The sequence below is a fragment of the Tinamus guttatus genome, unplaced genomic scaffold (genome assembly GCF_059628265.1).
Source record: "Tinamus guttatus ecotype Peru unplaced genomic scaffold, ASM5962826v1 Tinamus_guttatus_pri_ptg000035l, whole genome shotgun sequence".
Classification (NCBI taxonomy): domain Eukaryota; kingdom Metazoa; phylum Chordata; class Aves; order Tinamiformes; family Tinamidae; genus Tinamus; species Tinamus guttatus.
This window is the reverse complement of record NW_028288569.1, coordinates 3791575-3816469: the sequence shown is the minus strand read 5'-3', so window position 1 is coordinate 3816469 and position 24895 is coordinate 3791575. Positions and strand designations below refer to the sequence as shown.

Here is a 24895-nt window from a genome sequence, read left to right as displayed (position 1 = left end):
ATGGTTTCCCCATGTTACCTCTTGCTGGCAGTTGTTTGTCATCAGAAGGGCTTGTGAACATGGAGAGGATAGTACGTGTCAGGCTGACTGGAGGTTGCATGATTTTTACTATGACATACTGAGAATTCACCAGGAAGTAGAAGGGATTTTCCTCTGAGAGGCTTCACAAGGCACTAAAGAAGCCATCTGTCCACACACCATTTTTTTTTAAGGTGTTTACTTGAAGGAGTGTCACTAAAGAGCCCTTGGAAGTACATAGGCACAGACCAAGAGCTTGGAGAGTGTTTTGCAGAAGTGATGTTGCAAAATGAACATCCAGAGAAAGTAATGGCAAGAAGTGTTGAATATCTAGGTGAGAGAAACATCCGATGGCTGCAGTGTCTTTGGTTTTTATGGATGTCTTTGGTTATGACTAGCCATGTCAAGTGAAGACACCACCCTGCTGTGCCACTATAGTATGTTGCTCATGAACACAACCTTTCCTGCATGTCCTTTGCAGCCCATTTGGGTGGGATAAACATTGAAATATTCCAGTGGCTTTTTTAAATCAGGATAAAAGGACAATTTCTAATCTACTTAGAAATTAGATTAGAACCCACCCCACCACCACTATGGGTGACATTAATGAAGTGTCCTGGCTGTGCTGAACAGCGGTGATTAGTTTTGGAAACCCTTCACCTCAAGGGAGGGCAGCAATGGCAGCTTGGTGGCTGTAGCAGAGCCCCCTGCAATGTGAGGGGTCCGTGCACCGAGCAGATCCATCACAGGTGTCCCCGAAGGCAACCTGCCTCCCTTACGTGGTGCTTGCTCTGAAGCCTCCTGTCTTCACACCTCCTTAGCAAACAATTGAATATGTGCTTGTATACAAATATAGGATATCTTTTATGTACTCTATGCACTACTTACTTATATATATGTTATAAACACAATCTATTTCTCTACAGTGTGTATAAAACGCTCCCCTGATGAGGCATGGTGTAACAGGTAGGCGATAGCAAGGCGAACTTTTAGACAGTTTTCCTGCCTTGACACCCTTTGTTCTCTACTCCTTGTATTCCTCGCCCATAACACCCTTACCTGCTTCACAGACTTTCAGTGCTGAAAATCTATGGATGAAATAACCTCTATAAAAATCATCTTGACATACTAAGAATTATATTATTATTCTTAACTGGCTAAGCAAATTCAATTTCTCTAATCAACAGAATGCTTGTGGTTCCTTCTGTCATCCCTTAAGGTTGACTTTGTTACAGGTATCATTTGTTCCTGTTTTAAATAAAACCTTTTCTGTAGCCCTGTTCTTTAATAATTAAATGTAAAATGATATGGAACCTACCTTATTCGTGGTAGGAAGTTTCCCATCCTTCCACTGGATCTCTGCACCTTTGGATATCTAGGTTTGGTGTGCTTTCCCTGCCGTTTGAGTTGCTTTCTATGGGTTACTGAATGAAACTCAGTGGCCGAACAGGCTCCTTATCTTTTGCGCTGCACACGCATGCAGCACCCAGATATTGTGCATCAACAACAAAAATCTCCACCGCAGGCAATCACTTGACGAGTGGGGGTGGGAACAGGAAGGGGGGAGGAATGGATGAATGATACTGTTTCCTGCGCAGCCGAAGTGAGCAGCACGGCGCTCACGGCATCCACGAAGGGCCCTATGCCTTGCCACTGGGATTCCCTTTAGGATCTTGAGAGAAACCTGGGCTGCTCTCAATAGGAGCAAATCACAGGCCCTGGATGTCTTGCTCTTCAGAGAAAAGATGTGACAAAGCTAATGATAAAAAACAGAGCTATAAAAAACCCTGTAAAGTATAACTTTTGCTATTGAATCTTTCAAAATTAATTCTTTTTCATTTCCTCCTCTTCTTTTCTTTCCTTTTCCTTTCTCTTCCTCCTGAGCTACAAGAATAGAAGGACCAGAAATGCACTTTGCACAACGGCAGTTCAGGGAATAATTGTGTTTTGATTTTCCAATTGCTATTGTAGTACATTGCTGGAAAACCTCTGCAAGGACTCAGCCGTTGTGCTGAAAACATGGAGGTGAGTAGGGATGGGCGGTTAACCAAGCAGTTCATTCTTCCTATTGAGTATCACCAACATCAACTCTCACCTGGTAGTGTGTGGTTTTGTAGTTAGATGTTCTCCACCATGAGTTAGGTCTGAGCCAAACAGCCCCCTCACTCATTTCCCTGCTGTGCTTACCAGACCGTCACACTCCAGATTTTAGTGTTGGCAGCTGTAATTTGCAATACTTGACTGCAGATGTTGACAGTGCAAGTAGGAGGAGAAGGGTTTCAATCTGGGGAGGTGTCATGGATCAAACACTTGAGTCAACATGACCAGGGCTGAGCATCTGCGGCTGCACCCAGCCCACAGCTGTGACATCTCTTCTCAAACTGCTACTCTGGTGACCGGAGCCAGGTCTCACCACAGCCCGTGGCCAGGGCAGCAAGTTAGGCCTAACCCCAGTGCACTCTCTAGGTCCAACAGGGATCTAGAGGGATTTGCTGTGGTTTGCAGTCTCTGTGTGCCTTACTTGTTGGCATGCTTTAAAGTGAGTAGTAAGGACTATGGCTAGCACATGCTAATAGCACTAAAATTCAGTGGTGGATGAAAGCATCGCCCTCTGTTTTTTTCTCTTCACAGACAACACTTTGAGAGATGCCTCAGAAAGGTACCGACGCAGTATGTGACTGGTTGTTAACCTAGGTTTTGATGGTCAAACAAAACCAAAACCAGCTTTTATGACTGTAAGAACAGTATCTGCAGTTGTTTCTTGTTCTTGCCAGTATCACTTTCCAGAAATTCACTTCTGTGAGCTATTGATGTCATTAGTCACTTGAGTCATGTGGAAATGTTCTCATTTAGTGACTGTATGCAATTAATTCTTTAACGTCCTTTTCTGAATTACTTGGAATCTCTCTTAAGTATTTTTCAAACAAGAGTTGCAGGACTATTTTCTGCCTAGTTATCTCCAAGTTTTTGTTATGCTTTGGAAAATGCCTTAAGCCCAGGCCATTCTTTGCACATGTGAAACACGAAGCTGCTGTGCAGTTGAAGCAAGCAGGGGACGTGTTGGAGGGAGCGGGGATGTGATTAACAAGCGGAGGATGTCTGTAGCCCACCAGAAGTCTATGTAAAGATGAACAGATCAGGAAATGTGTGACTAAACACACTTAAAAGATATACATGCTAAATGGAAAGAAGTGGCGTTGCTAATGACCTTGTATTCCCACTTGGCCTGTATTTAAAGCGATTAATCAGCTTTTTAAAACCAAGGGATGGATGTGCCACGGTCGTTGTTAATGAGAGTTTTACTTGTTGCCTCCCATGCTGCCCTAATGCAAGACTATTTGTGTAACAAACCCAGCTGTGAATTCTGCCTGGAGGTGGGGCAAGGCTGAACGAGGCTGGTCCCTGGGAGAAGAAGGCACCAGATGCAGGCAGCTGCACGTTGGGGCGGGGGTCCTGGCACCAGGAGCTGCCAGCAAGAAGGAAACGAGCATGAAAGGAGCAGTCAATGTGTACCGCTCTTAATAACCATGTGGTGGATGCTGTAAACAATTTAAAGAGAAGGTCCTTCTAGCTGCAGCAGCTGTCTCAGTCCTTGGCTAGGATGTTGCCAAGTCTGAATGTTTGCTGTTTGTTGAAAGGAGTTTGCACAAGCTGCACCCAAATGTCCAAGGTTGTCTGGAAAGCATTGGGGAAACTAGGATGTGTTTTGCAGAAAGCAAAACAGTTAAAGCTGACAAGGACACTTCCTGTGAATAATTAAATACATCTGACCTAAGTTTCATTATTTTAAACCAGGTGCAATTCCTTTCATGATCACTAGGTGGTGAAGTTCAGCTATGATGACTGCATTAAAAGTATATGAAAGTTTATGGAAATGTTTTTGTTGATGTTTTATTTTAAAAACAAAACTTCAATAATAATAATAAATGTAATAGTGTTAACATGAGTACACCAGGAAAGCCTGGAATAAATTATCACCTTCTTATTTCTCTCTCGCTCTTTCAGAAAGCCTTGGTGCACGAGGTTGTAGCTCTGGCAAACCTTCCCTGATTTTTCTGGTTGCAAAAATTCAGAAATGCAAAAAAAAGAAAAAAAAAAAGTTTGTGAATCTAAGACCTCTGTTTCCAGCTTGGATCTCTGGATTGGATCCAACTTGATCTGGCTCTTTAGTTAATTAGTTATCACATCAGGAGCTGAAGGGAGAGAAAGAACAGCGTATGTGTAAGCATATCTGAAGATTTCATGTCCCAATATGGTTTGGGCCGTCTTTTTCCCCAGTTTACTTGTATGATTCAAGGTTGATTATGTGTGGCAATTCAAGTAAATAAATAAATAAATAGATAATACAAGCATGGTCTTTGGGGACTGTAATAATTTACAAAAATGTGAGAATGAGAAAACAGAAACCTGAAAGTTATTTTACCAATAAGAATTTGCATAGTGAACGAGGTGCAGCTGGAGGCTTTCCCACCGAACAGTGTGTGAGCAGTGTGCCAGCTGGGACTGCCTTCAGCACTGCAACAAGCAGCTGGCAGAAAAAGAGAGAAACGTGGGCATAAAAATGACAGGGCAGAAAGGCACAAAAATAATGACTAGGTAGTTTTATGAATTATTTTGCATCCTCTCAGGTGAGCATGTTTGCCCAGGACAGGAACTGGTGTGCTTGAGGGACTGTCGCGCAGTCCTTTGGCTGGTAGTTTAGTCTGCAAGCTAAGCCTGAAAGAAAGGGACTGGGCTAGGGAAGGAGCTTAGACCTCCTGAGGGCAGAAGAGGGGACATCAGTGATCAGATTTTTATTTTTTCCTTATTTTCCTCTGAAACGGTGTATGGCCTAGGTTCCGGGTTCAGCACTTCATTTCCTTGGTCTCATCGTCCTGGGAGAAGAGTAGGCTCTACCCAAACAAGGGCATCGGCCGCTCCTGGATCTCTGCTGATCTGTACCTGAGGCAAAACCCCCTAACCAGCTCCTGACTTACATATAGGTTAAATGCCTCGGGGATACACATACTGCTATATCAATATGGGTGTTCCCCCAGTGCTCCTTTCCCTGGCCCTCTCAGGTCTGCCCTGGGACTGACTTTCCTCTTCCCCGTGCTCAGTCTATTCACCTGCGCCACTTTTCTGGAAAGCCCCTGTCAGCCCGGCTGCAGCTGGCAGACAGACACACAGATGATTGGTGCTCAGGCTATCATAAAACTAGTTATATTTTAAACTAAGCTATCATAAAACTAGGCTTTGAGTTGAGCACCTACCAAAAAACTAACCTTACACATTTCTGAAAAGTCAAGCCTGAACCTCTGTTCCTGTCTATCTAGTGGTCAGCCTGGAAAATCTTCAGCTTCTGGCTCTGAAATCTGTTATAATGTCCCCCCAAATTTTTGTTGTTCAGCTCGGGAACATGAGGGGCAGGATGAATTTATCAGGCACCTTTTACTGTATGTGATGTGACCGGAATATCCCCAGAGTGAAAGCAAAGCTTATAAAAAAGGGAAGCAGCCGCTCAATGGGCCACTTTCTTGCTTGCCTTGCTGAGATCAGAGCTAAAATGATAGTCACTTGCCTTCTTCTCTCTGCAGTCTGGACCCTTGTATCAGGTAATTTCCTTTTATTTTTTATCATTATTTTATTTTGTATTACCTGAGCTGATGAAAAACTCTTGTCAGCCTGCTGATTCACTTCTCTTTACTGTGGTCTCATCTTTGCACTTCCTACCTGAGGTGACAGAGCGTTGTGGGCCCCGCTGGCCATGCAAGCAAATGCACTCCTCTTACGGGCTTCCAAATGTTTCAGTGATGATTTACCTTGTAGTATCTGTGCTTATTTAACTGTCCGTGCATTTATAAGTTACAGGCATGTATATGCATCTATTATCAATGCTCAAGTGGTAAATCAGGTGAATAGTCAAGTGTTTCTTATGGCTGTATGACTGGAAATTTTGTTCTGTGCTCCTGTTTTGGCTGGGATTTGAATCAGAGTATAGCACTGATTTTCTTTAGCCAGGGCAGAAGTATTTATAGTGAGTAACATGGTGGTTGTTAGCGTCTTCCTGGAGCACTAGAAGTGTCTGTATGTTACATTTATTTTTTTAATTAAAATCATGGGTATACGGCTGAATTTGTTCTAAAACAGCCTCCATGGTACCAGTTTGCATTCTGCCTACAGCACATTGAGCCCTAAACAGCAAAATGTGTGTACAGCTTCACAACCGGCCCTGTGGTCTCCTGCAGAGACCTGCCTGGCCCCAACTGCAGGCAGAGCAGGCGGCTGGCGGGCTATGGGAGGGAGTTTAGATGTGTCCCTGCTGGACAACTGCACCCTCTGGGTGCTACAGACAACCTCATCTGTCTTTAAAAATTGCAAAGCTATTTGGCTTCCTTGTAAATTGAATGGTATGGTTTCAGGGTTGCAAATTGAATGATATGTTTTTATCCATCTCTGCTGATAACTCTCTTCCCATGCTGCTGTACAGACAAGTATATACAAATAAACTTTTAAACACTATTTTTCTAAGAGCAACAATACCATGGAGCTAAGCTGTCACACCTGAACGCCTGTTTGCCTTGTCCGTCCCTTGAATAGTTTTTGCACATTTGTCTGTTACTTTGGAAGAGGAGAGTGGTTTGTTGATGCCATGGTGTTTATGCTATGAAAGGTATATTATACTTCTTATTATTGTTTCTCAGCATGTTTTTGGTTTGTGGATCTTCAGGAAGGACTCTGTTGTTTTAGTGAACTTGAGCCTGAGAAAGGAGAACGGAGGACTTTTTTTTTTTTCTTTTTTCTGTTCTGTTTTCAGTCTCTGATAACTGTGTGTGCTTGGTTTTAGTGACACGGGTAAGAAGGTTACCTTACAAATCAGCAATGCACTGGGAGCTGTAGGTTAGCACGGCTGAATATTCAGGGGCCCCTTCTGTGCTTCCCAGTGGGCAAACGGCCTCAGCAGAGAGACCTCCTTCGCTGCGGGCACTGGCACCGTTCTGCCCCACTATGCTCCTGACATAAAGTGGGGTGAGAGATGTCACGGCCAGTGAAATTCTCAGGGGAATTCTTGCTAGTCACGTTCTTATTTTTTCCTGGAAGGCTTCTGGAGCTGTTCTCGCAAGCGGCCGTGGGGACACCTGCACAGGCCGTGCTGAATGTGCTGTCCTCTTCTCCCCCAGGATCCGTGCAGGTGATGCACAGAAAGGTCCAGTCGGTCCAGGCAGGTGGAAACGTTACTTTTTCGTGCCGGCTGATCACGAACGAAGATGCGCTACAAGTGACCTGGCAGAAGGAAATGGAAGGGGAAGACGACAATATAGCAACTTACAGCACCGTGAACGGCCAAAAGATTGTGAAGAGCTACGGCAGCAACGTGAGCTTTGCCCACAGTGGGCTACAAACCTCGGCCATCTCCCTTCAGGGAGTCACTTTCCAGGACGAGGGATGCTACAAGTGCATCTTCAACATATTTCCCTCCGGGGCTGTCACGGGCAGGATGTGTCTCAAGGTTTACGGTAAGGCATCGTAACAGCATATTGGATGAGGGCTTTCTGAAGACCAAGCCATTCCCCCGCAGGGAAAACCTGCTCTGGCCACTGGTCACATTGCAAAATCGCTGTGGGAAATCACTCGGTTTCCTCTCTGGCTCTGCCTCCCTCACTGATTTTACCTCTGATGGGAAAGCAGTATTTAGTAGTTCTTTAATTTTCTTCCCCTTGAAGTCAACAGCAGCTAGATTCAAAAGCTGGTGTTTAATATGCAACTTCCTCAAAGTTCCCCTAGGTCTGTGTTGCGCTGTCAGCTAGCCTGCTGCAAGCATGAAATTGAAGCTCCTCTTTTTCTTCTTAACTGTTGCTTCTGTGCATCTAAGCATGTAAATTAAACATTTTTTTAATCACTCTGCCTTCAGGCTTAGGTATGATGTGTCAGAAGGTAGAGCAGCATACATGTGACTAACATATGGGGAAATTGGTTCAGTAGTAAAATTGATAATAAGTTACCTGCAATAGATAGACCAGGTTTGAGAAACAGATGTGAAAAAGGCTGAAATACAGTGCAGCTGGTGGGCTTTGCCACAGGAATATATTGCACAAACCAGTATCAATTACCTTGAACGGTATAAATCAGTGGTAAAAAGTTGTTTTCGACTAGTACCGGATCTTTCTGCTGATAAATCCACACATATACTCATATGCATACCCATGTGCTAGGAGCCTCATTTGCAGGAAACCCCCAGGCCTTGTCTTGTAGGGGAAAACTGACTTAAGCAATGGGAAAAATGATGGGGAAATGTGAGGGGAAAAATAACCCTGAAACAGAAGCTCTCTTTTGCTCCCTTCTTGGAAAAGTTCCTTAAACAAAAAAGGGAAATTAGCGGAAGAAATTTTATATTTATATTTTAGATATTAAGAGGAAAGTGCTCCTAAGAAAAACTCAATGCTGAGTCACGCAGAGGGTAAATGCTGAGTTATACATTACAGAAAAATACGGGACTTTGCTGATAGATCCCTTTCTTGTTGTGAATCTAAACACAGCGTTCGACTTCTTTGTTTTCTTTTGCTTTGTTTACCAGAGTGGGGGAAATATCGCCCAAAATCACCAGCCTTGTGGCTATGATTCATCCCTTAGCGGATCTCCACTCATGAAAAAAAAAAAATTCTGCTAATACGCAAGCGCTTGTGTGCATCTCTTCCTGCTTCTTGGCTGAACACACAGCACTTGGGAAGCGTTCTGCTTCTCTAAGCAGCAGGCATAGGCTGGGGTGGTTTCCCTGCTCCACAAGCCCTGGTCACGTACCAGTGTGCCAGCTCGCGGGCCCGGTCAGTGCGGTGTCCTTGTCAAAGACATCCTGGAATGTCAGTGTAAATAAACTGAGTGTTTGGCCATGGGACTTACCAGCTGTGATGTTCTTGTGTGTCCTTCCCCTCGCTCCTAATATCAGGCACTGCAGAAGAGAGATTTAGATATGAGTTCTCAGAACAAGCAGAGCATGGGAGGCTAGAGAGTTAGTAGTCTGGTTTGTGAAACACAGGATTGAAATTCCTCCTAAATCTGAACGGAGGGCACAGTTAAATGCACCTGATTGGAGAGTGCTTAAAACTGCTTGAGTTTTATTTGAGGATGTACTCATACTACTCCTCACAGTACTCCTCACTAGCTCCTGTGAGCACCCCTTTCTCCATGCCGTGACTCTCCAAAGCTCTTCCTCACCACAAACTGTTATTTTTTCTTTTTTTTCTTTTTTTTCCTCACATGGTGGAGCTCATTCTGTGAGGGAATATTATAGTTTGCTTCTGTGTATTTTATTAAATATAACTTCTCTCTCTTATTCCACAACCCACAACAATAAGAATAGCTTATTTGAAAAAAAAAAGAAGAGAGAATTCCTGCAGGCTGGGGATGTGAACTTAACAGCAATCCCCTAATGCTCAATAATTTAGAGCAAGGTGAACAGTTTACATAGCCACCAGCTTAAAATGAAATGATGGCATCTGCTTGCCCCCAAGAGGGAACTGCCAGGGGATTTACAGGCTGGTTATTGCCCGATCACAGCAACCTTCTAACAAGGGGTGTTCCAGGATGGGTGCCATCTATGTCCGCGTAGCAGCCATGGGGAAATGAAACCATGCTAGGAACTGGATACAGTGCCATGAAAAAATACAGGTATGGATTGGTGGGATTTCAGACCTCTTTGTCCGAAAATAGCAAAGTGAAGAAGGCACAGTCCTCCACCCTGCAACCAAAATCTTTCTAGAGAATATTCACATGTGCTTGGTGGATTTCTTGTGAACTCTATGTTCCTCTTCTCCCTCTGTTTTGGCCTAGAAACATTTTGCAGTGCCAGACAAGGATATATGGAGGATAAGAATGAAATCAGAAAGGGAGACGGTTAGCAGGTGTTGGAGAGAAGGAGATGAGGCATTTGAAGATGGTCTAGTTTTGCTGAGTCAAAATACGCTTTAGGAATTTCTTCACGCTTTCTGGGATTTCTTCAGATACCTTCTGTTTCCTTCCTGATACCTTCTAGCTGCCTGGAAGTCTGCAGAACAGTGGGGAAGTGTCGTTGTTTTTCTTAAATATAGAAAATGAGTCACAGAGTTGCTTATTAATGCTCGTATAAATGGAAAGGGATTTATGTAATCACTAGTTATACAGTAATTCTTAAAAAAAAAAAAAGTCAGTTTCTCTGAGATCAGGGCCAAGTGTTTAAATGAAGAGAACTCATGGTCATCTAGCGCTTTCCCTTTAATAACAGAAGGACATTAAAGATAATCAAGGCTGACACATAATTCACTAGAAAGCCACTTCTTCAAATACTTGGGAAAGCTCTCATGGCTCAAGCTTGAGAATATTTACAGTACTGCTCTGTAGGGTCTACTAATGTAAGTACTTAAGGACAAGATCTGTTTCAGGAGCATTTTCATAGGGAATTAATATTTTGGTGTAAATCAAAAGAAGCAGTTTTGCAAATGCATGCCTCAAACATCAGCAGCAGGCACATGCCCATAACCAATGTGGCAGGACTTTTCTGCAAAAGCAGGTGATAGTAGTTTTTTTTCTGTGCATCTATTACAGATATATAATAATGGGAAGACCAACCATATAGGATTTTTTTTTTTTTTAATATATGATAATCTCTTCCTAGGGTCTAATGTGGAAAGACAGAGGACTGCTTAGTGAGAATAAGAGTGAATTTGGAGGTCATGAGTGCCAGGATATGATGTTGTGCAATTTTCATCATGTCTCTGTGTGTTCATAGTGCTTTTTTCAGCCAAGGCTCACATTATTTGAATTGGTCAAGATTGGAAAATGCCAGACTGGGGCAATACTAATCTGCAGTCTGTTTTTAACACTGATGCTCTGATAAAACCCTTTCACTGGAAATGTTTGCAGCAGTTTTCCTTTACTGTTTCTGGATGTTGAACCCTAATATTTTAAGTTAATTCTGTGGGCGGAGGTGTTATTTTTATGTATCCCGTGAGTGAAAGAAGAAGTTCAAAGATCATTTATTAATCAAAATATAAGCTGTTTATGACACTTGTCCTTTCACATACGGGAGATTTTGAGAAATTCCATCTGAAATTCCCCTAATTGCTTTTCTTTTTGCTTTCAGAGTAACCTTAGTGTGTTTCTATCTGTGGGGCTATGATGGGTTTCTGCCTACAGGTGATGCAAAAAATGAGAAATAGCTGCTTCATTCTTATAAGCAGGCACAACCATAGTAAATGAATGAGGTACAGACATAAAAATAGCATATAATTTCTGCCCTCTTGCAGTTATGGCTTGTAAGATCCATATAATTTTGCGAGATGTATATGGAATTGTACGAGGAAGTATAGGTGCCCTTGTGCAACCGGCATATGCCTTTTTTCCCCTTTGACAAGCTCATTTGATATCTTCTGTATCTCTTACACTTGCAAATCCTCATTTACCTGCCCAAAAGGAAATAATTTCAGCACAAACATTGTGCTGACCACACTGCAAATTGTCGATTTTGTTTTGTTAATGGTAATACACATAATGCTACTATATACAGTAAAAGATACTTACTTAATCTCAGGGCATTCATCCTAATTCAAACGTTAATGAAATCAGAATAGCCACTGTACTTTTATGTTAAATAGAGAATATTTTCAGCAACAGGCACCTAGAGTATGGTTTGGGCCCCTACACAATCAATGCACTGAAGTAGCAGACAAATTGGGTGAGCCGCTGTGCGGGAACCTGCAGATACCCACATAGAGTCATGTGCCTGTATAAATCTTGCCCTGAGTAACCCGAACTAATTAGACCATCTTTGAGCAGGAGCTTGGACTAGATGGTCTCCAGAGGTCCCTTCCAACCTAAATTAGCCCATGCACAAAATGCATTAGCCCATGCACATACAAACAGCTTCCACAAGTGAAGTCCTGTGGTGTAACCAGATACGGATCCCCTAATAGTTTATGGGATAAGTTGATGAATTTAGATCTTTGCTGCTCAAGTCAGCTCATATAGCAATAAAGATAATTGTGAAGACAAATTTAAAGGACCAGAACAAGAACTCAGTTCAACTATTCAATCATTTCAGACACAGAAGGACATGCAGTTCCATGATTTCTTTTTAATTATACACTAGCACCACTCCTCAGCTTGGAAGCTCCAGTTGAGTTTTGATTTGAACCACGCATGCTTCTACTCCCTTGTGCTCTTTTTTTGCCGAATTCTTTATTTTCAAGCCTGACACTTGATGACCTTCAAGCTCATTTGTCATTTCCAGGCTTTTTGTGAGCAGGAAATAAAATCAGACAACAAGGCTGCTCTTTCTCCTTGATTCTTGCTTAAATGTAAGCAGAAAACAATGGATTTTTCCCCTTTGTGTTTTACAGGCATATCAGACCCCAAAGTAGAAGCTAAGTTTATACCCAGTCCAGACAAAGCCAAAGATAACGACAAAGTGGTGGAAATAAGCTGCTCGGCAACAGGGAAGCCAGCTCCCAAAATCACCTGGCAGCTTCCCAGCGCCCTGCAGGAGATACCAAGGGAGCACCGCAGAAGAGTCAGCAACCAGACTGTGACCGTCATCAGCAATCTCACCCTCGCCCTCTCCAAGGTCTTCCAGGAGCGCCCCATCGCCTGCGTGATTCAGCACCCGTCTCTGAACAAGACACTGGTTCTGCCCGTAGATGGCCTGACGCAGGGTCAGTATCACTTGCTTAACGCGGGGCGAGGAAAGGGAAAGGCTTCCTGGGCTAGACCATGGGAGAGCATCTCAAAAGGTTGAAGGTACCTTGAAGAGCGGCAGGAGGGAAGAAGGGGGTGCGGGGGAGCAGCAGGGGGTATGGGCATTAGCGGAGCAGCACCTGGTACCTGAGCACTGTGGGTCTGACCATGGCATCAGGTCGCCCAACCGCAGGTCAGCTGGATGTGCTTCTTGGGTAACTGCTGATATGCCCTCCCAGTGCCCACATCAGGACTTCCTTCCTATCGCCTGGTAGGGTATGTTTGAAACACGGCTTTTTGCTTCTTTCTGCATGAAACCATCTGAGCACCTGCTACTTTCCCCGCAGGTCAGGACACAGCTGCAGTGCCAGCCCTTGCCACCACCCTTGGGGTGTTAGTTCCTCTAATTTCCCTCCTCCTACTCAGCTTCCTCTTCTGCTGCTGCCTGAGACAGCTGCATGGACCGGAGCGACACCAAGGCTGGCCCTGCTTGGTAAGTCTGAGCGCCCTCACCTCTGGGCGCACATATGAGAGACCCCCAGGTAGTTTCACAGCTTGGCCACAGTCATGCCAAGAGCATGGGCTAACTGAGACTTGGCTCTTATGGGGCACTACTGGGCTTGATGCCATGTCGAAGGGGGACCTGCATCCCTCGGGCAGGGTTTCGCGCGGGGAGAGAGGGACAAGGCCGTTACCTGCAGGGCTTGCTCAGTCCTGAGGGGCACACTATCTGCTCCAGAAGGTTAGCATGGTTCTGAGACATGGAAACTTTGACTTGTTTAGCAAGGCCCTCCAGCCAGACCTTCAGTGGGTTGTACATGCCAGACCATGGGAACAGCCAGAAAATGTTAGTTTTCTTAGTGGTTAGGCACTGTGGAGGAAACTTTGCTCTGTTACTATGTTTATATATGTGCTAACTGTGCAAATAGTGGCCATGCTCCTACGCTGTTGCTCAGCAGCTTTTAAAATAACCTACAGAGAGTGATATCACAGGCAGCTTTGAGGAAACGGCTTCAGGGAAGTGTCTTGAGCAAAAATGTGATGCTTTGAAGAAGAGCATGCTTCTGTGTGGAAAACCCATGGCAGCACGTCACAACTTCAGTCCTTAGCTGATTCACACAAATTAGTGTTACTAGTTCACCAGCAGTCTCTTCTGGAGCATGGGAAAGTACAACAGGGTTGCTTTTTAGCAATGTTCAAGATGAGAGAAAACCAGCACGTGCCTGAGCTCGTGGTATGTAGTGAAGGATGGAAATTCAAGGCAGGCAAAAACTGAGCCAGATACTGTAATTTAGAACAGAAAGTAAGTCACATGTGGGTTTTGTACAGCAAATCCTCAGCCTCATTACATAATGTACTTAGTGCGTGCACCCTTACTTAGGATGAGTGCTTTGGAGATTAAAGAAAAAAGTAGTGGCTTGTGAATATGACATGTTCCTTCCATTGATGCCATTTCTGTAGGTCCAAGCTGGTCTCTACTGATGAGGCTGCAAGGGGAAAAACTTAGTCTACTATCCTCTAGCACAAGCCAAAACAAGGCACTGTTTGGTAGCACACATAGCCTGGGTCTTTATTCTAGCACTTGAAACATTTGTATATTAAAAATAATAATAATAAAATTCTCTTCTGGTAGGCCCTTCCTGTATGTAGCAAAGACAAGTGTGGAAAGTGCCAAGTTACTTGCAGAAAAGATCCCGCTGTACCTCCCCTCGCTGGCACTCCTTTGAATACGTGAATACCCGTGGGCCATACTGGTGTGAGAGAAACATCTTATGATGACACCTGGGACCTTGAATTAAACCAATCTTGATTTTACACCTGAGGAAAAGAACAACAGCAAAGGACATTTTAATATTTATTTATTTATTTATTTTTATACTGTAATACTCTATTTTGTGTGTGTGTGTGTGTATATATATATATATATAAAAGTTGTGTTTATCTGAGATTCTAAGGCAACTGGCTGTATAGCTCTGCATATTGACACTTTGGTTTTACATTTGTGGTTGTTGTTTTTAGCACTATGCGTATCCCTTCCTGGCAGGAGTCCCATGGCAGGAGGAAGCTGCCTGCCCTGGCTTCCACCAGCCTTTCCTAGAGAGTTATTTTAAAGCCAAGGGGGAAATGGGGGATACCCCTCTTCCCCTATTCTCTTTGTGATTCCCCCTGCCTCACTGGCTGACTCCCCCTGCCCTGCAGCTGCTGCCTTGCCTTCCCCCTCCCTAAGGGACTCTCTTTTCCCCACTCCAGTGCCCGTGAGGAGCCTCCGGAGGTGGGAGGTGGAGGAAGGAGGACAGACCTTGCCTTGTGATGGAAAGGGTCTTTGGAGAGAAGATAAAAGGCACGGGTTGGGCAAGAAACCACTCTTGAGCCTGGGAAGGTTGTGGTGATTATGTATTGTCGTTATTTATGAACGGATCACCTGGGTGGGGGAAAAGCAGAGTCTGGAGCCAAGAAAACCCATGTCTGTGAGCGCTTGTGTGATTTGTCTTATGACGCAGCTAAAGGCTGAACTGTGAAAGGCCTTCACTCATTTTGAGATGCTTCATAGAGATGGAGGTTGAACAGAAAGGAAGATGTGATGGCTAACATGGAAAGTACAGCACAAGAAAGTTGGGTAGCATTTTCCTATTGGTCTTTTGGCGTATAAGAAATGAAATCCAGAACATTCAGAGCTGACACGTGCATTTGCCTGAATATGGTACACCGTCAGCTACCAAAATCCAGTGCCATGAAATGCTATCTGCTAATGCTATTGAGGTTGGCTTCATGTATCAAAGGAATGCTGGTGATCAGCTAGACTATGCATAATTAACTGGTTGTTAACTGAATATATATGTGTGTATATATACATATATATATATATACAAAATAGATACCACCTTTCAGAGTATAAACAAATGTAACTGAGGGATCAGAAGTCTTTGCTGTGGGTAAACAGTATCATAACCTGTTGCTCTGAGGTTTCTTTTTCTTTGAGATTAGCCCATTTTTGCCTGCCAAATTATCTCTGTGAACAGCTTGGCAGTGATTCTTTGGGGATCGTGTATTGGATGGGATTATTCATGTATTCAGAATTTATTTTGACAAATGGTCTGTATGCTACAAAACATTGCAAAGTTTGAATAGGTCTTGAGAAGTAAAAATAAAACTGGCATGAAATTCAACTGAAATGGACTGCTCTATTTTCCTGCTGTAATACGAGTGACATGAAACAAGTAAAACTTGATAAGTCAAAGAAGAATAAATTTTCAAAGTTTACCCCACAGTAATGTTCTGACCTGGTACTGCCATCAAGGGAAAAAAAGATAGAGTTTAAAGTAGCATTTGTAATCTGCATCTGCATGGTGATTGAAATGCCAGCTCATTACAGGTCATAGTCACCAGAGATGTGTTATGGGGTGTCTTGTCCCAGCAGGTTCTCTGCAAATCCTGGCCAAGGAGAGAACTATTGAGTGCGAGTGATGGGGATATAAGGTTGCAAAGAAGGGAAATACCTTTAGAGAAGTCTGGCTGTTATTTGGCAATGATTTCCCGTTGTTGGGATTAACAGGATTAACTTGGAGTTCCTCATCTATGTAGGCTATGTAGCCAAAGGTGGGTGCTCCCTGTTGTGCTTTATCTTGTATTTCTCACTTTTCCTCGAGGCTGAAAGGGTTGGGTGGGAGCACTGGGCCTCTGCTTTGCCAGCACCTCTCTGCTCTGGGATCCTTTCATCTTGACAGTATCCAGCTTGGCTTGAAGGTTATGACTCATGTAGGACCTTAAGACAATGTCCTTTTCTGTTCCCCGTTGTTTTGAGGCTTTGGCCAAGTAAAAGGAGCAAGCACAAGTTGTCCATGCAAAGAGTCCTTAATTTAAGAGTGAATGTAGGAGATGATTCTCTGGAAATACATTCTCTTCCTTCCTTCCTTTGTGAAATAATTGTCTTTGCTTAAAAAGGCTTTATTTCAAGCACCAAAGATCACATGGTACAAGGCATTAAGCAGGAGCATACGGCGTACTCCATTCTGCATGTCACCATCACATCACATGTGCGTATTATTTAGATACACTTCTTGGTTCAAAAACTGAACTGTCGTATAAATATTTATGTATATATATTTACATATTTGTACACACACAAATTAGTTATATGATAAAGCAACTGTTCCTAAGGCTGTGTGAAGTGTCCAAGTTCATGCTTTGGCACCCTGGGCTCTCTCAGAGTTGCCCCGTTACTATTTTAGCTCTTTTCTGGTACTCGTGTTCCTGGCTCTCAAAGCTTGGTGACACATAAAGGAACCGCTCCAACAGCTCTGAGTGAAGAGGTGAGCTTGAGTTGTAAATGAAGTGCTATCTTCAGACATTTTTACAAGTCCCTGTCAGAAATAGGAAGGATATTATTTTTATTTCAAAACCACTGCTGAAAGAGTTACAGGACTAAATCGATGCAGTCAAAATGAACTTTGTTTTGACGATGGAAGGTTGAAAACCTCATTCATCTCTGCTCTGTTTTTTGATCCTGGGAAGTCATACCCAAGCACCATGTCAGTGAAATTTGTTATGAACTCATAGTTGGCAGAAAATAAGATCTGTTGTTGCTTGTTCAATCCTCAGCACTGAGCCTGTGCAAATCATCTGAAATAAGAGAACTGCAATGAGTGTATTTTCTGTTTCATAAATGAGAAACATTCCATACAGATAAAAAAATGAGTGTATTTTTGTTTTCATTCTAAATATACCAGAAATTACTCATACTTTGGAACTCATGCAAAGAACCTTTCATCTTTGTTTACCTGAAGCAGTGTGTGAATGAAATAATGAATTCTTATTCAAGCTGTTTGCAGATGAGCTCTCTGTTGCACCCTGTTCAGTGTGCAAGAAAAAAAACACAGGAATTTTATGGGAATCCTCGGTTTAAGACCTGCACAGCATACAAATGTAATTTTGTCTTCCCTAGCTTCTCAGAGATGGTAATCTTTAACATGAACTACTCTAAAGAAAGGGGAAGAAAAGTTAGCTTACCTAGTAAAGGATTACTTGAAATTGTACATGAAGGGCTAGGTTGCAAGCAGAAGCTTGCAGAAATAACTTCTTTTTTTAGGAGAAAAAATAGTTCTTTTTAAATTGGAAAGTGTTATTTGCTATTATCCTTCAAAAAATTTACAAAAAGTCCAGCATCCAATCATAAACACCCAGGGTTAAATTTTAAGCTTAGGGAAGCCTCACAGGCCTTGCACTTAACCTGTCTAAAGGAATTTCACTGTTTGCACTAAGAGACTTTTTTTTTCTCCCAACTGCCCATCAGGTAAGAAAAAAAATATATACTTATTTGCCAGAGATTTTCTTCCATAAAAAACAGAACTTCTACACAAAGAGAAGGACAGGAGAAACAAAGGTCCTAGTAATGATTTCTGAAAAATTTTGCATATCTTATTCAGAACTGTTGGATTTTAAGAATGTTAAAAGTGACTTCTGCCCTTTTTAGAAATGATTTATTAACAGAAGCAAGGGCTGTAATCTATACTTCAGTATTTAACCACGTATGTAACTAGGTCATTTCATTCTTAAAATAGATATCTCTATGAAAAAAGATATCTGACCTGTCAAGACAATCTGAGGGCAACACTCAAATCTTAGCATGGGCTGTGTGGAAAAACGAAGACCTCGCTGTAGCATTAAAAGAAAGTGCAGAAAGTAAGTGCTAGATTCTTTGAGCTGGAGACCTTCTAACTAGGACATAGGGACAGGGACTAGAACAAGGTTTTCATCTAATCTCTTGGCTGGAGCAAAAAGTGGCAATTATTTCCCCAGAACATTTTCAAAGCATCACTCTATTAGAAAATAAGTCCCCAGAATTTAATGGCTTTCAGTAGAAGGCATTTCTCACAGGATTAGCTTTGTAATGAGAAGGTTTTCCAGGAAACTCTCCTTTGGCCTATTGAGCTCTCTGGCCTATCACTTTTGTGGGGGTCTTAATAGGCTAGTAGGCTTCAACTGCGTGGCCAGTTTCGCGGTTGAGCCACAAAGAAGGTGTGCAAAGAGGCTGGGAAGAGAAATCTGAGGGTACTCAGAAAGTCTAACCCTTACCAGGGGTATGAATAAGTGCTCTGTGTAAGAGGAGTCTGTGCAATTAACCTATGACAGTCGGTCTCTTATAGTTCTCCCTCTGGTCCTGGCCGCTGTGTGATTTGAATGCAGCCAAGAGGAATAGGGCTTGGTAAAGCGCACAGTTAATGCTGGGGAGGGAAGTTTTCGTGGTTACTGCACTGTTTCCCCTGGTTGGTTTCTGATGAAAAGTGTCAAATCCTGAGATGTATTACAGAACGTCCTTACTGTAATAAAAATGTTACCTACAAGTAACAAGGAAAAAGAAATCTTTAGATAATAAACCTGCTCTAGGTTGAGCAGCATTTGTTAAACTGATTTCTGTCACTTTGGACTCAACCGTCTGTCTTGCCATCAGGAGTGAATGAACGCTTCCTTATTTCTTCACAATTTTATCTACAGGCTAGGCCGGAAGCAGTGTGTACCTAGGACTCTCGCAGAGCTGAGAACAAGGAATACAAACCAGCAGAAACAGGTGTTAGCAAACTGTGGATTAACTGTTCTTCTTCTCACTAGCAATTCTCAATTTCAGCATGAACAAAAGGCAGAAAGCAAAGGCCTGGAAAAGAAATGGCTTTTAGATGGCTTTACCTAAAAAGCTGAAAGCTGGCATAATTCTTTTTAAAGAGACACACACATCACCTAGGGCCTTTGGTTAAATGCTTGAAAAGGGAAAAATAACCAGTGCCATTTCTGCTGCCTGCATGAATTGCTTCTAAGAGGAGAGAAAAGGCGCATGAGAGCCCCATCCTCACCACCTCTCCTGCAGGACACTTGTAAGCTCCTCAGAGAGATGCCCGGCGGCTCCGTGCGTTTCGGGGTGCTCTTCGTGGTCGTGTGAGTACAGAAACCATCGCGGGCCCCGTGCCTCCCTGGGGACCTGCCTACTCGGCTGCCAGTGCAGCTCACGGGCTGGCAGCGGGGACACCCTCGCTGCGGGTGGGAGCCAGGCCAGAGCCACGGCAGGAGGGCCCCTGGGGACACGGGCACTGGAGCTGTAGCTGCCCGAGCACTCCCTGGGAGAAGGTGACTCTCTGAGCCGGCTTTTTATTTAATCCCTTTGTGGTCACAGTGACTTAATTGGTGCTCTTTCGCTGTGCCTCACTGGGGAAGTTTTTACCAGGCTAAGCTCCACACCAGCTCTCGCTTATACCATGGGTCATTTATAATGATCCTTCAAGTAGAAGGAAGATTCAAATTCAGAAATAACAAAGAAGAGCACAGACAGAGAATGCACTGTATCTGCTTTGCATAAAGCTCTCTTCCCATAAGACATCCTTCTTTTCTAACAGAATAAACCCAAAGATACACAGAGCAGAGCAGGCATCCTTCTGTAGAAACAAAAAGAAACCTCCCATGGTGCTTAATCTCACCGCTGGATTACCATGTGGCTAAGGCCTGGGTCATGTAATTACAGCGAAACACTTGTGCAGCAGGCCAGGTGTCTGCCTGCTCCTGAGCATCACTGGGGTGCTCTATGTCTCATCACTGCTTTTTGTGTTTTGGAGTTGCATTCAATATGAACACATATGGTGGAGAGGGGGCAAGGGAGTGTTATTCAAAACTGCCCCCTAAAGAGACTCCTCTCTCTTGTAATCTGACTTTTCAGATGGCGCCTTATTCCTTCCCTCTCCCACCAGTAAACACCTGCCCTTCCCACGAGCAAGCCACACTTGCACACAGCAACATATGAGCCTGTACAAATTGCATACACTGTGGAGCTCCTCAAAGTGGACTTAACAAGTGGTGAAGAGTGTCAAGCTTTCCTGACCTCTTCAGGGGACGGATGGGACAACTGTTATTTATTCCTCATTGTAACAAACGGCTGGCAACTATTCAGAATAACTTGCCTGCAGACTGGTTGAGCAACCAGGTCAGATAACTCCGCTCCTAGAAGTCCCTTCCTGGACTCTGAACCCCAGAGAAGCAGGGCATAGGGCGTAATTGTGTGACCTGCCCATCTGTGCTGATTGGATTGCTCTCAGCAGTTTGAAAAGAGGCGCAAAGTCTCTCTGTCTCATCAGGTTGCTTTCTCTCTGAGGGAGCCTGGGAAAGGGAGCAGTTTTCCCAGTGGAATTGCTCTGCCCCGCAATGGTTTTCCTCTGGATCTGCTGTGCTGAAATCTGCCTGCTGCTGCTCTGTGGAGGCTGCCAGCTTGAGAAGCCAGTGATGGGTGAGTGGCAATGTTCCGTTCCCAGCACAGGGTTATCTCTGGAGCACAACCAGGACTTCTAAGCAGAGGGAGATTCAGGTGCTGCACTGGTACAGAACTCTTGGCTGGTAACTGAAATAGTGGCTACTAATCTCGAAGCCAACAGCAAAATCAAAGAAATGCAGATTTGAGATGGGACAGAGGTCCATGAGTTTTTTGAAATTGCATCCTGCTCTCAACTTGTGTTGAAAAGGCTGCACAGCTCCTTAGCACTTGGGAGTGAGGGTGCTCACCTTTCTGATTATTATTAAGTCTAGTGGATGCATGTTTGTACTGGGATGTGTGGGAGTGGGAATATCTCTGATATCTAATAATATCTCTGTTTGCAATCTTACCCAGCAGCTGGGTGTCCTGGGCTGCTCTCTCTCAGCCTGTGCACCTGCTGGTGAGAGAGGAATGGAAATGCTCTGAGGGCCAAGACCTGCTTTGATGCGTGCTTCAAATACAGCTGATAATTGTGTGTCATGTCTGTACAGGACACCTCTGACTTTTCTTGGGCAAATGTGAGTTGAAAGGGTGAAGTCCCAGCAAAGTACTGTTCCTTGAAGCTCTGCGTGGGGAAACAATTGCTAACGTTAGGGTGGGAAAGAGCTTATTCCCTCATCTATATGGCAGGTCTGGTCATTCCCCTGAGGAGGTCTCCTACTGACTTCATACCCCTCTGAATGTCCCATGGTGGTGCTGGTGCTGCCCAGAGTGAAGAGGAATCAGTGAGGCTGCTGCTGCTGGGAGAGGGCTGGCACAGACACCTAGCATCTGTTGCTGAGGCACTCAGTGCACACCAAGGGAACAGATTCCTATGGCTCTGCTGGGGAAAGCAAGTCTTTTCTGACAGTGGGTCTTCTGACCCAGCCATCCCCCCTAGGTTAAGCTATAGAGGTTTGAATCCTCGCTACTTCAGTTGTAATCCGTTCCTTCCCCAGGTGCCTCCAACATTGGCTTTCTTTGCACATTTTTGACAAGGAGGGGAGAGTTGGCTCAAGGAAGGGACTGGGGGCTGGCAGGTTTCAAACCTGAGACTTGGTGCTCTAAGCTGCTGAGAAGACAAGGAAAGAATCATGTTGGTATGGTATCCACTGTGCTGAGCATCTGAGCAGGCTGCGGTGGGGCCTGACAAACAGTGAGGGCCAAATAGTACCCGTGGACTTCATTAATCACAGGGAGGCTGCTCTGCAGGGTACCAGCACTGGAGTCCTCTCAGGGAGAAGGTGCTTGGCCATGTGGCCAAGACAGAAGAGCACCAGGTCTCAAAGAAGCTGGAGGATGTGTCTGCCCCATCCCACCTCCCAGCCACCAGGCTGATGGTGGCCCCATGTTACCTCCAGTGGGACTGCCTGTGTGCCACAGATGAAACATGTGGAGAAGGCAGGTGAGTCCGTGCCTTGGCTTTGCTGCGTTTTCTATGTCCATTTGCCCTCAAGGCAAATGGGAAAGCCTAAATACACTGCAGAGCCAGCTCTGCAGTTCTTCATTGGCATTGCTGTCGGTGTGACCAGCTGTTCCTGTGGTGCGCTCTTGCTCATCACAGCACTGCCTTATGGTTCAGAAATGTTCAGCCTGGGTTTGTGCTGTCAGTCACATACAAGATGTAGGTGTCTCAGGGTGTCCAAGCATTCATATTCAGCACTGTCCCTTGGTAGAGTTTCTCACTCCTGAGCTCTGCCAGATGCAAGCTCATCTGACCGGAGCTTCAAGGCACTCCAACCTTTCCTGAGTGAACTGAATTTTCTTACTGATTTTGAGGTTTGTTTTGTTCCTAGGTTTGAAGGAAGCAGTGAAGTCTGAAAATGTTGTTGCAGCAGCCCTTGGGGGAGAGGCAAACCTCCACTGCAACTTCACACTCACAATGGATGTTCTGCAAGTCACCTGGCAGAAGAGAAATGGGTCTTCATTTGAGAACATAGCTACTTACAGCACAAACTGGGGACCAAGACTGATAGGGTCATTCCAAAAGAAGGCACAGTTCAGCAGTGCAGCCCTGAAAGCCTCAGCAATCACAATCCAAAATGTTACATTAGAGGATGAATCCTGCTACAGATGCATCTTCAGTGTATTCCCTCATGGATCTTTCAGCAAAGATATACGCCTCAATGTCCAAAGTAAGTTTTCCGCTAACACTTTTTTACTTTCTATCACATAGTATAGTGTGGAGGCAGAGGTGTGTAAATTTTTACCCCTCTATTGCATGGGAACATTCCATGCAGTAGCATCTCCTCAGTATGTGTTGTCCAGAATTGCAGCATCTTTCCTCAAAGTCAGTGAAGGTAAAGAAGCCAGAGAATGTTTTTAGATTTAAAAACTCCAAGTAGAGAGCCGACCTTTCCAGCTTTGACCACTGCTTCACCACAGAGGGTAAACAGCATATTCCCTTTCTTTCCTCTCAGCAATTTCTGGACTAGTAGTAGAGTATGAACCACACCTCATTAGTGAGGGCCTCCTCACTGCAGTCTGCTCAGCAACAGGAAGGCCTCCCCCCGAAGTCACCTGGCTGGGTGGTGACCACCTGCTTCAACTCTCTGAAGTACACCATGTTCAAAATGCAAATGGAACAGTAACGGTGGTAAGCAGACATACCTTTCCCGCTCACCATCTCCAGGCCATGACTTGCCTCCTGGACCATCCTCAGGGAAGGATAATGAAGACAATCTACCCGGAAAAAGAAAGTGAAGGTAGGTTGCTTTGTGGGAAGTGGTATGGCATGTGGTGGTGAGTACTTAGGAAAGATATATCTATAGCTGGCCTCATGGAAAGGAAAATAGTCCATGTGGTTGCCTATCATCTGGCTACCATCTAGATAGACACTGGAGAGTACAATTGTAGGAGTGAAGCTTTTCTTAGGTAGATCTTGTTAAATGTTTTTCTATGAGCTTACACCTTATGTTGGATGGAAGTTCCATGGTTTGAAAACATCCAGGAGGTTCCATTCCTTGGTATATGTACACCTGTGCAGTGTGTATGTGCATACATATACGTGTGTATATATGCATAAACATATGCATGGATGTGTAGTTAGTGTGACCAGCTCTCCTGCAATATCCACAGCCAGAGGGTACTAGCAGAGTAGGCACCTGGCTGTCGAATGCTAAGGAGGACCATTATGTGTGGAGCTTGGAGGACCTTATCTATTAGAAAGGATAGGCGATGTCCCTCATGATAACATTGTTGGTACAGAAATGGAAAAGTATGCAAATTAGGAGTGGGAATGTTGGTCAACCATCATACTAGGGAAATGTGAGAAAATGTTGATATTCACTTCAAAAATAAAATAGGCTGTTTACCCACCACAGTGTTATATTCCTAAGCTGTTCTTCTCTTCAAGAAATGAAGCGAGCTCATACTGATTAATGTTTCCTCTCAATCCCAGTCTCTGGCAAAGGACATGAGGAACATATTGACATCCCATCACGTTTGCGTGACTTTTTGGGGTTGTTTTTGTAGGTGTTCCAAAGAGCGTAATCATCATGGCAGTTGTAACAACTCTGTCCTTCACGAGCTCGATACTTTGCATCATGAAGTTAATCAACAGGAGAAAAAAGTAAGGGGAGATTCCATTTTCTTGTCAATGGCACTGCTTGCCTGTGTCCGTGCTGCAGTTTACCTTTGTGCTGCCTGTTGGTGTCTTGTGCAAGCCTGCACAGGATGCACATGTCTATTCAGCTGTAACAGCAGTCATAAAACATCAAGACTCGCTCTAAAAGCCAGGAGTTTTCTAAGTGTCATATAATTCTAAAAGTTTTTTCAGACTGCAGAGTCGCAGAGCATCCAGCACAACTGCGGAGAACCAGGGCCTACACCAAGACCCAGGCAAACAAGACCAGAGCCCGCATATCCCGGGGGACCAGCATATGGCTTAATCACAGTGAGGTAATTCAAATGCCCAGTATCTCCAGC

At 44.1% G+C, this 24895-nt stretch overlaps 1 protein-coding gene across 1 annotated transcript; it reads left to right on the top strand.

The window, feature by feature from the left end:
• The first annotated feature begins 2037 nt into the window (after window positions 1–2037).
• Window positions 2038–24543, top strand: LOC104576971 (uncharacterized). The gene is made up of 9 exons (XM_088534283.1): window positions 2038–2116; window positions 2608–2688; window positions 7179–7514; window positions 12369–12680; window positions 13050–13244; window positions 20834–20965; window positions 22765–23103; window positions 23389–23673; window positions 24443–24543. The coding sequence occupies exons 1-9, from the start codon at window positions 2038–2040 to the stop codon at window positions 24541–24543; spliced, it is 1860 nt and encodes a 619-aa protein (XP_088390409.1).
• Window positions 24544–24895: the final 352 nt, after the last annotated feature.

Bases quoted from the DNA above. Each gene is read 5' to 3' on its own strand.
- LOC104576971 (XM_088534283.1), top strand. From the start codon at position 2,038: ATGGAGGTGAGTAGGGATGGGCGGTTAACCAAGCAGTTCATTCTTCCT. The intron at 2,689-7,178 runs GTATGTGACTGG...CTTCTCCCCCAG, and splicing joins CTCAGAAAGGTACCGACGCA to GATCCGTGCAGGTGATGCAC. The intron at 20,966-22,764 runs GTGAGTGGCAAT...TTTTGTTCCTAG, and splicing joins GCTTGAGAAGCCAGTGATGG to GTTTGAAGGAAGCAGTGAAG.